General features: G+C 54.8%; 1 protein-coding gene across 6 annotated transcripts in view; it reads left to right on the plus strand.

Moving 5' to 3' along the window:
• Positions 1-15312, plus strand: part of LOC125110655 (signal peptide, CUB and EGF-like domain-containing protein 2) — a 51349-nt gene that overhangs the window by 19235 nt on the left and 16802 nt on the right. For all 6 annotated transcript variants that reach the window (XM_047752056.1, XM_047752055.1, XM_047752051.1 and 3 more), the window contains exons 7-12: positions 313-435; positions 785-883; positions 1134-1220; positions 2794-2898; positions 5498-5653; positions 6029-6235. In XM_047752056.1, coding sequence (XP_047608012.1) covers positions 313-435; positions 785-883; positions 1134-1220; positions 2794-2898; positions 5498-5653; positions 6029-6235 — 777 coding nt within the window. The remainder of the gene's footprint in view (positions 1-312; positions 436-784; positions 884-1133; positions 1221-2793; positions 2899-5497; positions 5654-6028; positions 6236-15312) is intronic.

Here is a 15312-nt window from a genome sequence, read left to right on the forward strand (position 1 = left end):
CGCACCCTCTCAGGTTGACGGCGACTAGTGTAGGTCGGTTTTCTCTGCACCCCAGCGTGGTGAACTGTCAAGTGCACATTCCCAATTCACTCTGCCTCCCGTGGGGTGTTTAAGCTGGAAACCTGTGCGGCGTCGGAGTTGGGCGTCTGGACGTGGAGGGGGACCCCTTCGGAGGGACCCTCCTGGGGGTCTCCGGTCAAGCCTGTGCTTGGGAGGGACCGGGCTCCCGGAGGCCGTGCCCCCGGCCTCCGCTAGGGGGCGCTGCTCGCGGCTCGGGGACGACGGCTGCGTGACGGGCGGGTTTCTGCGCAGACACCGACGAGTGCAGCGTCCACAACGGAGGCTGTCAGCAGGTTTGTGTGAACACGGTGGGCGGCTACGAGTGCCAGTGCCTCTCCGGGCACACGCTGCACTGGAACGGAAAGGACTGCGTGGGTAAGAGTCGGGCTCCGTGCCGGGCAGGGGCACCGGGCGGGCGCGGCGGCTCCAGGCCCCGGGCTGCAGCCGCCGGGCTCGAAACGCTTTAAAAACAGGAGCTACTCGGCGGCTCTCGGGGGTCCTTCCGTGCGTCTGCGTCGCGTGGCCCTCACTCTGCCTTCCCGGCTGCTTTTCCGCCCGCAGGGGTGCGCCCGCCGGGACCCCGTCGCCCTGGGCTGAGGGTGGGGTCTCCGTTCTGCGCGGGGTGTCGCTCCACCGTCTTTCCTTGGGGCCTTTGTGCGACGGACCCAGCCGTCCTCTCCCCCCCAGAAAGTGTCCTCTCTCTGTGTGTCTGTGTTTTGTCTAGAAGCGGAGGGGGCCCTGGCCGCTGGCGCGTCACCCCGCGTGTCCCTGCAGTGCACTAGGAGCGCTCTCAGCTGTCGCTCTGGCATTCACCTCTCCTCAGGTGAGTGGCTCCCAGGCCCTGGGCAGGTCCTCATGCCAGGGCCAGACCTTCCGGCCGTGAGGTGTTAGATGCCCTCAAAGGGCTCCCAGGTCTCTGACAGTGGCCCCTCGACCCCCGGAGGCGGCTCGGAGACCCTGTGTCCTGGGGGTTCCTGGTGGCTCACGCGCAGGGGGTGGGGTGACTCGAGCTGCCCCAGGAGCACCTGTGCGGAACCTGCTCGCTTGCCGCTCACCCACGTTCTGTCCGTCAGGATTGCAAGAGGCCTATTCCGTCACCTGCGGCTCCTCCTCCCCTCTCAGGAGCAAACAGCGAGAGTCAGCGGGCTCTGCCTCCGGGGGTAACTACCAGATCTGTGTGTTGTCTCTGGGGCTCGCCGTGCTCCCTGGGCCTCCCTTGTGGGGTGCTGGTCTTGGGCGCTGGCTTTCTCTTCTGTTCTCTAATCTCTTTGATGCTTCAAGCACAAGGCAGGATGTTCTTATCTGCAGGCCTAGTGCCTGCAGTCTGACTCGCCCCACATTAGATGCTGCGGGATGTGTGCTGGGAGGCTCCGTGCGGCCCCGGGGGGTCATGACATTGGGCAGAGGCCCACGCAGCCCCGGGACCAGGAGACACAGGTCTCCCAGGCCCCTGTACCAGAGAGCCCCTCAGAGGCCGAGCAGGACATGTGTGCTTGGGGCATAGGGCCTTGGTGGAGGCGTGAGCCTGGCGGGAGGGGAGCGAGGGTTCTGGCCAAAGAAAGGGGCCCAAACCCTTTCTGGTTTTGTCAAAAGACTAAGAATGAGGACCTGTCCTCCCAGATGACGCCCGTGTGGGATGACGTCGTGAGAAGAGACGAGTGAGGAAGTGGGCCGCTGAGGTCCGCATTGTGGACACGAGCAGAGCTGGGGACTCGAAGCTGATACGAACAGCTCGTGTGGCTTGATGGAGCGGTTGAAGCAGGCCGGCGTCTGTGTTACAGGGGCTAGCTACTCCATCCACACCACGGCCCTCGGGGCAGCTTGACGATCCACCAGATGAGGCAGCTGAGGCCCCGAGCGGTGGACTCAATCCAGAGTGACTCGGATAGGAACTCCCCGCGCCGGGATTTTGACCGCGCGGTCTGGATCCAGAGTCTTAGGCGCTGTCCCTCACGGCCCCCCTTGCCTCGCGTTGGGACCCCGCGGGAGGGGACACCGTGGTCTGTTTCACCAAAGCCCTGCTGATGGTCACTTGGAGATTAGGGCCACGCTAAGGGCGGGCGAGCAAGCAGCTAACAGCTACCCGGCTCTGACACCACACCAGACAGGAGGCTGAGCACCCTTGGTTTATATCATCTCGTTGAACCCACAGCAGCCCAGGAGCATACAGACTATAATGATGTCGATTTTACGGATGAGGAAGCTGAGGCTTAGCGAGAGGAAGTAACTTCCTCAAGTTCTCATCACAGGTCAAAGAGCTGGAATTTGAATCCTGGTCATTGGCTCCAGAACCTAACACGGTTAAGACCGACCGTGAAAGGAGAGCAGAATTTTCCATATGAGGCCCTCAAAGTGGGAGCCCTGCTCCCTCACAGACCCTGGAAATCTTAGCCACGTTTAGTGAGTGCCATCCTTGTCCAGTCTGAACTGGGGATTCTGGCCTTTCTTCTTGGAAAGGCTCAGGAACGACCTCATTTTCATCCCTCTTGAGGCGGCTGTGGTCCCCTCGTTTGGGCTCTGGGTCCGTCTCAGACGGAGGATGTAAGTGAACCCCTTAGGAGGCTCCTGGCACCCCCAGTCCCGGGGAGGGCACCTCCACACTCCCAGCCTTGTGGCCTGAGCGTGAGAGAGGGCCCTGTGGTGTGCTGCGTGCAGAGAGCTCTCGGGGACCCACCCGGTGTCCCCGTGCCCCTGCCTCGGAGGGTAACGTCTCTCGCTTGTTTCTTTCTGAAGATGTCGCCAGCGTCAGGATGAGTGTAACTTTTAAGCTAAATGGAGGCACATGTAGTTTGAAAAAGGCCGAGCCGTTTCCCGAGGGCCTGCGACCAGCACCACCAGGTATGGAGCCAGACGGCGGCGCGGGCGCGTTGGGAAAGGGGACCTGTAACAAGCCGAGCCCTGCCGCTGGGGTCAGACGGTTCGCCGTCTCCAAGGAGTCTCTTCACAAGAGGACGAAGGGCCGGGCGTGGTGCCCCGTGTGCTCCTGGGGCTACGCTGGGGCTGCTGCTTTGCCAGGTGCAGAGCGTGAAGCTTCCCCGAGACCTGTGAGCTCACAGGAACCAGTGAGCGTTCCAGACACGTTACTAACGTGTGATCATGTTGGTTTACGTTTTCTAGATGTTAAGGTTAAGGCTTGCTTAAAATATAAGCCAGAGAGATGACAAGCAGTTTGGCTCGGAAGGGCGAATCCTGAGGAGCACAGAGGCCGTGTCCAGCCTTCCTGCCGGGTCTGGTTTCTGGAGACCGTGATGCCATTGGCTTCAGCCGCACAGAAGCTGTCCTGCAGACCCGGCCTCGGGAAAAGAGCAGAGCCGCACTCTCCTCTCGCTTCCCGGCTTATATTTCCAGTGTTATTTCATGGAATGATTCTGGAGAATAGGAAAAAAAAAATCGAGGTTCATGTGTTGGGGGTGTTGTCTCCCCGGTCTACCCTCAAATGTTAAACAAGCTGATGAGTGTGCTTTAGTCACTTTTTACTGCCTATTTTAAGCAATAACCAAGCTTAATTGGGCATCTCCACTTGATGGACTCTTATGCAGCTATTAGCTACAGGTTTTCAAAGAAAGTTTAATGACATAAGAAAATGCTCTTATTATAATGCTAAGATGGAAAGAGACAATAATGTTTTGTATATCAAATACAACACAAATTGCGTAAGAAAAAGCGTGAGTAGAAGAAAGACGAAGAAAACTCACCATGTCCTTACTAGTGGGTTATAGCTGGGTGGAAGGATGACAGGTGATTTTAATTTTTTTCCTGACTTTTCCAAATTCTCCATAGTGATCATTTATACTTTTCAATCAGAAGGGGAAAGCCTTATTTAAAACAGACTTTAAATAATTCGTTCTCTTCAGTTAATGCTATTGCACTCATGTTAATTTCTTAGTTTTGATAAAGATGTATTTTTTGTTTGTTTGTTTGTTTTTTCTTTTTTGCTTTTTGGGGCCCTACCTGGGGCATATGGAAGTTCCCAGACTAGGGGTCAAATTGGAGCTGCAGCGCTGGCCTATGCCACGGCCAAAGCAACGCCAGATCCTGAGCCACATCTGCAACCTACACCACAGCTCATGGCAACGCCAGATCCTTCACCCACTGAGCGAGGCCAGGGATCGAACCCGAGTCCTCATGAATCCCAGTCAGGTTAGTTAACGCTGAGCCACGACGGGAGCGCCGATAAAGATACATGTTACGGGAGTTCCCGTCGTGGCGCAGTGGTTAACGAACCCGACCAGGAACCAGGAGGTTGCAGACGCGGCTCGGATCCCGCGTTGCTGTAGCAGTGGTGTAGGCCAGCGGCTACAGCTCTCATTAGACCCCTAGCCTGGGGACCTCCATATGCCGCGGGAGGGGCCCTAGAAATGGCAAAAAGACAAATAAATAAAAAATAAATAAAGTAAAATAAGATACATGTTACTGTAAGTGGTTACCACTGGGGACACAGGGTGAAGAGCATTTGGAAATTCTCAGCACCACCTTAGCAACTTTTTTATCTAAACTTATTTTGAAAAAAAAAGTTTAAAGAAAGAGGTGTGGGAGACCGGTTCAAAGTGAGCGTCCGTTCGGTTTGAGATTCGACAGTAGCCTTTTAGAAGAAGGTGAGGTAGGTCTTCAGGGGGAAGTGAACCCGCGTCCTCCTTCCTTTGGCTCCGATGACATGGGCTTTGAACGTCCTTATGATGTTGGAGACGAACGTGGGACAGACAGCACCTGCGTCCCGGGAGGTGAGACTGTAAGACAGAGTCAAGGCGATTGTGTGAACGGGCTGCGGATGCGACAGTCACCGGTGGAAGGAGTCCCTGGAAGCCACGGGGGGAGAAGGGACGGCCAAGGTCGGGAGGGAAGACGCACGAGTCCCTGCCTGCGTGGCCCTCTCTCCGTCCTCCACGCCTTCGTGGTGTTGGGTGGTCCTGTCGATTCTTTGTGCCACGTATTTTTGCTCCAAGTCACTTCCAAACAAGCCATCCCTGTTGATGTGGTTTCCAGCGTTCCTTTGGGGTTGCGCCACTCCAAGGTCGGTTTGCCCGAGAGCAGGAGTTGGTGTCCTTTCTACACCGATGCTCGTGCCTTATGTGCTTGGGACCTTGTGGTCCAGCTTGGCAGAAACCACCTGCAGGAAGGAACCCACCTTCACAACCGCCAGTCCGGGCTGCGGGACAGTCCGGGTTCCCATGCGGCGGGCAGGTGGGAGCAGCCGCCGTTTCCCCCGAGACGAGGTTTCGGGAGCTAAACGGTGAAGTCATCGCAGGAGGCAGTACGGGCTCTTCCAGATTAAAATGGCATCGCGCTCCTGGCCGAGGGCTTCCGACGTCTTGGCGTCTGGAGTTACTCTTCAGTCCCTTGAGAGTTGTTCTAATGAAATGTTTACGGAGATCTAGCGAATGCTCAGCTGAGTGCTTTGCCAGGATTTGGCTTCCTTTAATTCTGTTTCTTCATGCAGAGGAGCACAGCTCAGTGAAAGAGAGCTTCCGCTACGCAAACCTTACATGCAGCTCCCGCAAGCAAGTCCCGGGAGCCCCTGGCCGACCGAGCGCCCTGGAGGACATGTTTGTCACTGTTGAGTTTGAGCTTGAAACCAACCAAAAGGAGGTCACAGGTTGGTTTGAAAGCAGTCTTTGGTGCCAGGCTTCTCGCAGCTCTGCTCCTTGTTGCCGTGCCTTTCACGCCGCGTCATTCTTGGGGGGAGCTAGTGCAATCACGGAAGCATCTCCTGTTTTTTTTCACCCCAAAGTAAACTGAATTGGTCTGGAACCTTGGCAATCTTACCTGCTTCACCAAAACCCAAGCTACTGTTTTGGCCCATACGTTTCTGTTTGAATCGAATGCTGCCCAGCCTGCTCTGCGCCCGCTCCAGGCTCTCCCCGTCCTGTCCTTGGGAAGCTGTGGGTGTCGGGGGTTCCTGCAGTCGTCTGGATGTGTTCACACCGTGTGGCCTGACCTCTCCTCTCCGCCGTCTCTCTCGGTTCTGCAGCTTCTTGTGATCTGAGTTGTGTCATAAAGCGGACAGAGAGGCGGCTCCGAAAGGCCACCCGCACGCTCCGGAAGGCCGCCCAGAGGGAGCAGGTTCACCTCCAGCTCGTGGGCATGGACCTCCAAGTGGCTAAAAGGTCTCCCGGGACAGCAGGCCCGCAGGCGGAGTCCTGTGCAGTGGGCCAGGGCCGCGTGGGAAGCCAGTGTGGTGAGTGGCCTGCTGGCCGGGTGCCCTCGCGCCCAGGACTGTCTCGAGTTCTGGTGGCCAGCGGCACGTCTGGCCCACCTGTCCTCCCTCGCTCCTTCTGGAGGACACGGGGACAGCCGTGCTTGTCTGAGACCTACACGTGGGGTAGAGGTCCTGGGCTGCGGCCCAGGAGGTGCTCGACAGGGGCCTCCTGACCAGGAAAGCGTGTGAAAGGCGCTCAGTGGGGGGCCTCGTAGCCGTCGGGTATGTGACTGTGTCCCTGAGATGCTCGCGGAGTGAACTTGGATTTGCTTCTGAGGGTGGCCCTGTGTCTTGTCTCCGGAGCTCCCTGTGGCACTGGATGAATTTTGTAGTCCACAGGGACTGCGTCCAGCTGCCTGTCTGACTGCCGTGCGGAAAGTTTTACCAGCACGAGGACGTGCCGTGGACCCCTTCCTCCTCCCGGAAAAGGAGGAAGCAGGCAGAGAGGGGTCAGGTGTGTTGGTTAGAAAGGCCTTTTACCCAGCAGGCACCTGCACCGGCAAGCCGTGGTGTTGTCTCTGTGTGTGTGTGTTCTATTCCTGTTCTGTTTGACGGTGTTGGTTCAGCATAAAGACCAGGCTTACTTGGTGTTTTCCAAACTCCGATGGCAAATGCAGTGGAGACAAACCCAGGATGGTTCTTCTTGGAAATCGTTGTGTGTCTCTGGAAAAGAGCACAGACTATTCCAGGTCATCTGGAAGGAGAGACGGGATCATTATGTCTTTCCCTTAAAATGCTTTTTATTTAGTTTTTAATTACCTGTGTGTTGCATGTTGCAAATTGTATAGAAATGTAAAGAGTTAGGGTGGAAAATTTTCCATCAGCTCCCAGTCCTACTCTCCAGAAATAATCACCATCAATAGCTTGTTGTGTATTTTTTCATTCTTTTTTTTAAATTTATTTTTTATTGTTACTTCCCCCAACACACTTTTTTTTCCCCACTGTGCGGCACGGGGACCCAGTTACACATACGTGTGTACATAATTTTTTGTCCCATTGTTGCGCTGCATCGTAAGTATTTAACATAGTTCTCAGTGCTACACAGCAGGATCTCAGGGTTAATCCGTTCCAAGAGTATTTTATCCAAATCTGGTTTTTTGCTTGTTTCTTTCTTTCTTCACTTGTTTGGTTTTGGGGCCATAGGTGCAGCATGTGGAAGTTCCCTGGCTAGGCGTCGAATCAGAGCTGCAGCTGCTGGCCTACGCCACAGCCACAGCAACTCGGGATGGAAGTTCATCTGCGACCCACACCGCAGTTCACAGCAACACCAGATCCTTAACCCACAGAGTGAGGCCAGGGATCAAAGCCACATTCTCATGGATACTAGTTGGGTTCGTTTCTGTTGAGTCACAATGGGAATTCCCTCCAAATGCGTTTTTATGCACTTATGAAAATGAAATATTATTTATTCATTTAATAAGTATTTATTGAACATCTGCTGTGTGCCAGGTACCATTCTAGGTCCTGGGAATCCAATAATGAGACAAAAGAGCAAAATCTCAGCCCTCGTTAAGTTCGTGACCTAGAGGCGGGAGATAGACCACAAACCAATAAAGGAAGCAACGCGACCTAGAGAACAGACCTGTGGCTGCCAAAGGGGGAGCGGGAGGGAGCGGGCGTCTGGGGTTAGTAGATGCAAACCATTGCATTTCGAGGGGATCAGCAGTGAGGTGCTGCTGCGCAGCACAGGGAACTCTATCCAGTCTCTTGGGCTCGACCGTGGCGGAAGACAGCATAGGCAAGGGGGCGTCTCTGCGTGACTGGGTCACTTTGCTGTTCAGCAGGAACTGGCCCAGCGTTGCATGTCAGCTAGACTTCGAGGGAAGAGAGAACTGTATCCAGCAAGCGGAGGAGCGGGCGAGCAGGGAAGGGAGGGGGACGAGGACGGGGTGTCCGCAGACGCTTCAGGGACTGTGGTTTGGGGACGTGTCCTCCGAGCAGAGATTTAAAGGCTGGGAGGAACCAGCTGTAGGGACTTCTGGGCGAAGAAGCAGCAAGCACAAAGCCCCTGAGGCCCTGGCGAGAAGGCGGGATGCTGGGAGCCGAGGGAGGAGGCGGAGGGCGAAGGAAGAGAGCCAGAGCCTCGGAGATGCCAGGCCATGGGGGGTGGAATCGTGGTGAGGCACCTCGGGGTCCGAGTCAGAGAAGAGCCAGGGAGGGACTTAGCCAAGGAACAGCAAGGTTCAGACTGACATTTCGAAAGGAGAACTTTGGCTGCTGCGTTGAAAATAGGCCGTAGGTGTAAGTGTGAAAAAAGCGCTTAAAATATATCGGTGTGACCTGCGCAGTGCTGTGAACTGTGTGCACGTTTTTAACCAGGGACTGGGTCTCAGATGCTCTTCCTCGCTGAGGGGCTGCCTTCTTCTTCTGAAGCTTACCCGTCTGTGCGTGTGCAAAGACGTCGTGTGTGGTGGCCGCACTCCCGCTGACGGACATCTAATCAAGGTGCTCCCCGTTTTCCTTTCTTTTTTTCGGTCCTTTTTTTAAGGGCCACGCCCATGGCGTCTAATTTTTCCGTTAAAACAAAGTCGCGGTGACTGTTCTTTGTGCGCCTGGTCAGTGTTCCTGAAAGACCGGCTTGCAGATGTCCGGTGGCAGGTCGAAGGCATGCGTGTTAAAAACTGAATGGACACGCTGCCGAATCACTCCCCAGAGACAGACTGACCTCCTCCTCAGTGCGTCTGCGTGTTTATTGCCCATGTCATCGCTCACACCGATCACGTGTCATTGGTCTTTTCGATTTTTGCAAGTCTGGCAATACAGCGGAGCGCCCTCTGAGCGCGTCTTTCTCTGGTCGTCAGTGAGGCGGACATGCTGCCCCGTGTCCGTGGCCGTCGGGATTTCTTCTTCTGCGAACATCCGTAGACCTTGCCTGTTTTTCCATCAGGTGTTTTGTTTTTCCAATATCATTAAAAAAAAGTAAAGCCCCCAGTTGTATCAAAGAACATAATCCCTTCTGACTAGACATTTTCTTGAGTCATTTTTATGTGGTAAAATCTCCTACTTTGGCATTTAAGACCTTTGGGGACGGCCTGCCCCGCAGGTGACCTTTGTACCATCAGTGATCAATTTTAGCAAGATGACAAAAAAGTACGCTTCTGTTTTCCAAGGAACAAATTCCTTAAGCGCATAGTAATCCCTAAAGTCCTTCCTAGCTAAAGAAAGATTACTGATGACATGGATTTCTGTTTTTCTTTCGTAGTTATTTGTCCTTTCATAAGGGATGTATTATGTAAGGACTATGTTTGCTAAGGTATTTGTCTTTGTATTTGATTATCCTCAAAACTGAGATTTACTGAAATTTTAAAAAGACACAATCCAAGCACCTGGCAAAGCGGGAAGTATTATAGCACTTGGATTCTTGAGAGACTGGAAAATTTGAATTCAGTTTTTAATAGCGGTAGCTTTCCTTTGCAGCAGCTGAGAAAAATTAATTCAAACAATTTATTGAAATCCCACCCTGTGCCACTCTATGAACTTGGGGTGAAACAGTGAGAACATAATGGGTGAGAAACCGGCTTTTATGAAGTTCGCATTCTGCAAAAGGGGATGGACAGCAAAGAGTAAAGGCGATAATCCCAGAAGCTAAAGTGCTGCTGAGGTGATAAAAGACAAGAGGTGAGGGGGGCGGGTGTTCAAGGAAGCTGTTGAGCACGTGGCGGTTGGGTTAGGACCTCAAGGAGGAGTAGCTGGCCAAGCAGAACTCAGGAGGCAGGTGCTCTGACGGAGGAGATGCCAGCCAGTGCAAAGGGCCTGAGGCAGGCAGGAGTCAGGCACTTTCTCCTTCAGTTTTTCAAAACTGAGAAACGATTCGGGATTGGACAGGCAGAAAATTTCTTCTTCTTTTTTTTTTCTGTCTTTTTAGGGCCGCACCTGCAGCATATGGAGGTTCCCAGGCTAGGGGTCTAATTAGAGCCATAGCTGCTGGCCTGTGCCTCAGCCACAGCAACACCAGATCCAGGCCGTGTCTGCGACCTACACCGCAGCTCACGGCAATGCTGGATCCTTAACCCACTGAGCAAGGCCAGGGATCGAACCCACAACCTCGTGGTTCCTAGTCGGATTCATTTCTGCTGCACCAAGACGGGAACTCCTGAAAATTTCTGTTTTAGGTCAAAGAAAATATAGAGCCTGAATTAGCAATATAGACCAATATTAAACCAATATTTATTACATAGACGTGGCAGGAAATTCTTTTAGTTAAAAAAGTTTCAAAAGGATAGTTTAGTAAAACATTGCTGTTCATTGAGCCCTGGGTGCGTTCGGCACTGCGCTAAGCGCTCTGCCCATCTTTTCTCCCTCAGTAGTCCGCACAAGTCTGTCTGCGTCTCCTTTTTGTGGACGAGGAGGTGGAGGCGTGGGAAGGTGTCAGGCAGCAAGCGAGCAGCCGAGCCAGGATTCGAATTCAGATCCGACTCAAGAGCCTGTGTTCCCAGCTCTCCCGGTTTGAATACTGGCACTGCCCTGGGGACAGCCCATGCCCTGGGATTGGCTCCCTGACACCGCGCTCACATGGAGAGGCCTCCCGGGGCAGCTCTGTGGTGGGTGCTGAGTAGCCCTGAACAAATGAGACCGCGTCCCTCAGGCTGCAGCCGACCCGAGAAGAGTCGGAGAAGCCTTCCCCACAGAGGGAGCCTGAGCTGAGCGTCGCAGGGCGCACAGGCGAAGCATAAATGGGGGGGCGGGGGGTTCAGCAGAGGGACAGCCTTGGGGCAAGAGGGCGAGCACGATGCCCACAGCCGATCGTGGCCATTTCGGCGTGAGCTGGCGTGGCAGGTGGAAGGCCGTGGGTGGCTGGGCTGGTGGGAAAAGCACGGCCAGGCCACGGGCGGCCTAGGGTATGTTGCTGAGGAAAGGCGACGCGATCTCTAGGGCCAGGTGTCACTGCAGGTTGCATCAGGGAGCATAAGGTCATATCTGTATTCCAGAAAGATCTCTCTAACTGAATTGTGGGTCAGGACTGGAGGCGGAAAAACCGACCTGGGAGCTTCTGAATGCGTAAAAGAGAGCCGGAGCATGAAGGCACCAGGGTGGAACAGGAAGGAAGCGATGGGTTAGAGGAACTTGGGAGGAAGCACGAGCAGCATTCGGTGGTCAGCGGGCCTGGGGCCTGAGGAAAGGAAGGAAGTCTCTCTCTTGGCCTCGGCTCCCGCCCTTGCTCCCCACGTGCCCTCGTCTCGCCCAGCTTCCTACTCAGGGGGCGCTGAGCAAAACCAGCCGTGGGCTGGTTGAACGGGCAGATGAATGTGGTCACTGGGGAGAAACAGTCAGAAAAGATTTACGGGAAAAGCAGAAAAAAAAAAAAAAAAGGCCCTTGAGGGGCATGAAAAGGATGAAAACTCAGATACGGAGAAAGAGACTATGGCTGAGTTGAAGTTGGGACACTGAGAGGCGCCCAGGGAGTGACGCAGTCCGAGGGGCGCTTTCGGAAGCTGAACTTGGTGTGAGAGCCGCACCGAGGCCAGAAGGCGTGGAGGCCGGGGATTGGGGAGGGCTGTGGCCATCCCCTGGAGTGGGACGCTGAGGGTCAAGGGCGCTAGTGCCCTGGGGCGGAGACTCAGGAGTGGTCAGGGGGACTCAAGGTCAGGATGCTGCTGCCGGGAGGAGAGGAGCCTGCGGTCCCTGCAGCCTGGGGCCGTGGTGAATGGGGGAGTGCAGAGATGCTGTTTATACAAAGAGCATAGCCGGGAGTTCCCATTGTGGCTTGGAGGTGAAAGACCTGCCATGAGCTCTGTGAGGATGTGGGTTTGATCCCTGGCCTCGATCAGTGGGTTAAGGATCTGGCATTGCTGCACACTGCAGTGAAGGTCTCAGAAGTGGCTCGGATCCACTGTTGCCATGGCTGTGGCCTGGGCCTCAGCTGCAGCTCTGACTGGACCACTATGTCCGAGAGTTTGTTTCTGTTCTATAGATAGGTTCATTTGTGTCATATAGAAGATTCCACAGATAAGTGATATCATATGGTATTTGTCTTTCTCTTTCTGACTTACTTCACTCAGCATGAGAATCTCTGGTTGCACCCATGTTGCTGCAGATGGCATTATTGTGTTCTTTTTGATGGCTGAGTAGTATTCCATTGTGTGTCGGTATCCCATCTTCCTAATCCAATCCTCTGTCAGTGGACATTTAGGTCAGCATGATGGCTGTAACTAACAGCGTCTGCGGGTGATTCCCAGACTGCCCTCCCCCAGGGAGGCTCTCTGGTTGTGAACTTCTCTGTCCTGGAGGTGCTGATCATTGTTGATCACACACACGCACACACACGCACACACACACACACGCACACACACACACTTTTGAATTTATGAAGTTTGCTTATTTTAAAATTATATGCTTGCACTATTGGCTAATATACTGTGTACATCATTAACAGTAGAGGAATGAGATACAGATTACATAAACCAAATTTTAAATAGCTGGCTAGCCTCTGAAGGTGCCGTTTTGACAGCTTGGCAAGGTTCGTTGCTGACAGCAGTGGTCGTAAGTCACCTTTCGAAGAGTCTTTCTGCTCATTGCTGGTGTTCGGCTGAAGCTTTGTCCGTCGGATGAAATCAGCATTGTCTCCATCTCGTGATGCGGTCGGCAGGACCTGGTACCAGGAGAACAGGCTGTGCCAGTGCTGCATGTCCTGTGGGTCACCTGGGCCTGCGTCGTGGGTCCTGCGTCAGGGTGCCAGGGTTTCTGCAGGAACTGTTTGAAGCTGCTCTCTGCTTTGTGATGGTTTATTTGGCTGAAACTAGGTAGTGTCATCAGGCAATTGAGGCCCAGGTAAGCTGGAATTCTTCTCAAGATCCTAAAAAGAGGCGACTCAGTCGGTACCTCCCTGCCTGGAGCGCGGGAAGCCCGCTCCTCTCCTGCCCGGGGACCTCGTGTCTTCACGTGTGTCTCTGCCATGTGGAGGTGGGGGCTGACCGAGGGGCCAGTCTTTTTTTTTTTTTTTAACAAAAGAGGTTAAAAAAACAAATCTTTTCTCAGCGTTTTGTGGAGATACAATGGACGTGTGGCGCGGTGTCCGTGTAAGATGTTGGGCGTGCACATGAAACGGTCACCACGGGAGTTTGATGACCCCCCCTTGTCCCGAGTCGATGCAGCATTAAAGCAGTAGGAGAGGAGTTCTCGTCGTGGCACAGTGGTTAACGAATCCGACTAGGAATCATGAGGTTGCAGGTTCGGTCCCTGCCCTTGCTCAGTGGGTTAGCGATCCGGCGTTGCTGTGAGCTGTGGTGTAGGTTGCAGACGCGGCTCGGATCCCGCGTTGCTGTGGCTCTGGCGTAGGCCGGTGGCTGCAGCTCCGATTCAACCCCTAGCCTGGGAACCTCCATATGCTGCGGGAGCGGCCCAAAGAAATAGCAAAAAGACAAGACAAAAAAAAAAAAAAAAAGCAGTAGGAGAACACTTTCTCCTTGTGATGAGAACTCCTGGGCCTTATGCTCTCAACAGCTTTCACTGGAACACGGAGCCGCGTTAAGTGTACTTGTGTTGTATTTGCACCTTCAGTACTTGTAACGGGAAGCTGGTGTGTTTGAACACCCCTCCTCTTTCCCCAGCCGGCGTCTGGTAACCACACAGCTAATCTCTTCTTCTGTGAGTCTGCTGGTTTGTTTTTGGAGGGTAATTGGCCTTCCCGGGACCTGGCGTGGTGACTCCATGCCACTAGACGTATCAAAATCACCGCGGTGAGTCTGGCTTAGATACGCAACCAGTGACTCGTTCTTTATGGCTTATTTTTGGGTTAAGATGAACATGCTCGGATGAGAAAACGCTTTGCTCCCACCCATCGGGTCTTTTTTTAAGCCTCTGAGGCACCATGTTCCCCTGTGAGGCCAGCGGTATAAGCAGGGCCTTCTCGACGCCGGCCGGCGCGCGGCCAGAAAGCACCTTAACCCAAACGCGTGTGAGCCGCTCCTCTCGTCCTCCGCCCGGCTCGTCCCTGGCGGCCTCCTTCCTCCTGTCTCGCTCCTCTTGGATCTGCCTCTAAGTTCCATCCCGAGTCCGATGGTTCCGCTTCCTCAGTTGTTACCGCCCTGCGCCCGGCCCCGCCACCACCGGCCTGGCCCTTGCCATGGGCTCTCCGTTCTCGCCCTTCCCGCCTTCAGCCTCGTCTCCACGCGGCAGCCAGCAGACCTTTTAGAACCGGGAGTCCCGGCCGCCTGCTCACAGCCTCCGGCTCTCCGGGCAGGCTCCCCGGTCCGCAGCAGAACCGCCCAGAACCTGGGTCCTCTGGCCCCGGCCTGCGTCGCTCGTTGGCCGTCTCTCTCTCGGCCCTTGCGCTCTGCTCCTGCTGTTAGGCCACAGCGTCCCGAGGCCGTCTTGCTCATCACCCTCAGCTCTGCTCAGAGAGGCCTTTCCCGGCCTCTCTGCTAAAGCCACGCTCACGTGAGCTCCCCCCACCACCGTTAAACTTTCCCGAGTCGCATTTGCCTCTAGTTACCATGCCCCCCACCCCCTGTGTTTATGTCTTTGCTCCCGTGTTGTCCGCGTGCTCCTCTAGGGTGCGAGCCCCTGTCTCTCTGTTCGTCTGCTTCTCCAGCTCCTAGGGTTGCACTCAGGGCAGGCCACACGTGTCACTGAATCGATGAGTAGATGAGCCTCCCGGGGTCCGCAGACGAAACCCCAAGGAAGCGAAAAAAGCGCAAAGGGAAAGTCTTTGCAGAAACCTTTCAACTGGAGGCAAAAGAGGTCCTCTCAGCAAGTGAGGCCTCAGCCCCCCACCCCCCTGGCACGTGGGGGAACTTGGCCAGAGGGCCTCAAGGTGGGTCTGTCTCTCGGCCCCAACTCTACGAGGGCTTCCAAATGGCAGACCGGAGCCCCTGGACCCCAAAGACCTGGGCAGACGTGACGTGTCAGCCTCTCCGTCCCAGGTGGCGCTGCCTCCTGTCATCCCGAAACCCTCATTTCAGGGGGTTTGAATCAGGCTCCTAAGGCCACAGCACTGCCTCTGAGCTGTGACAGAGCAGCAGCTCCAGGGGACCCTGGGGAGGCGCGAGGGCGGCCGTGGCTCTCCTGCAGAAGACAGGGCGTGATTCTTAGGAAACCGGTCCGCTGCTGCAGGGCGG

Source organism: Phacochoerus africanus, chromosome 11 (assembly GCF_016906955.1).
Source record: "Phacochoerus africanus isolate WHEZ1 chromosome 11, ROS_Pafr_v1, whole genome shotgun sequence".
NCBI lineage: Eukaryota > Metazoa > Chordata > Mammalia > Artiodactyla > Suidae > Phacochoerus > Phacochoerus africanus.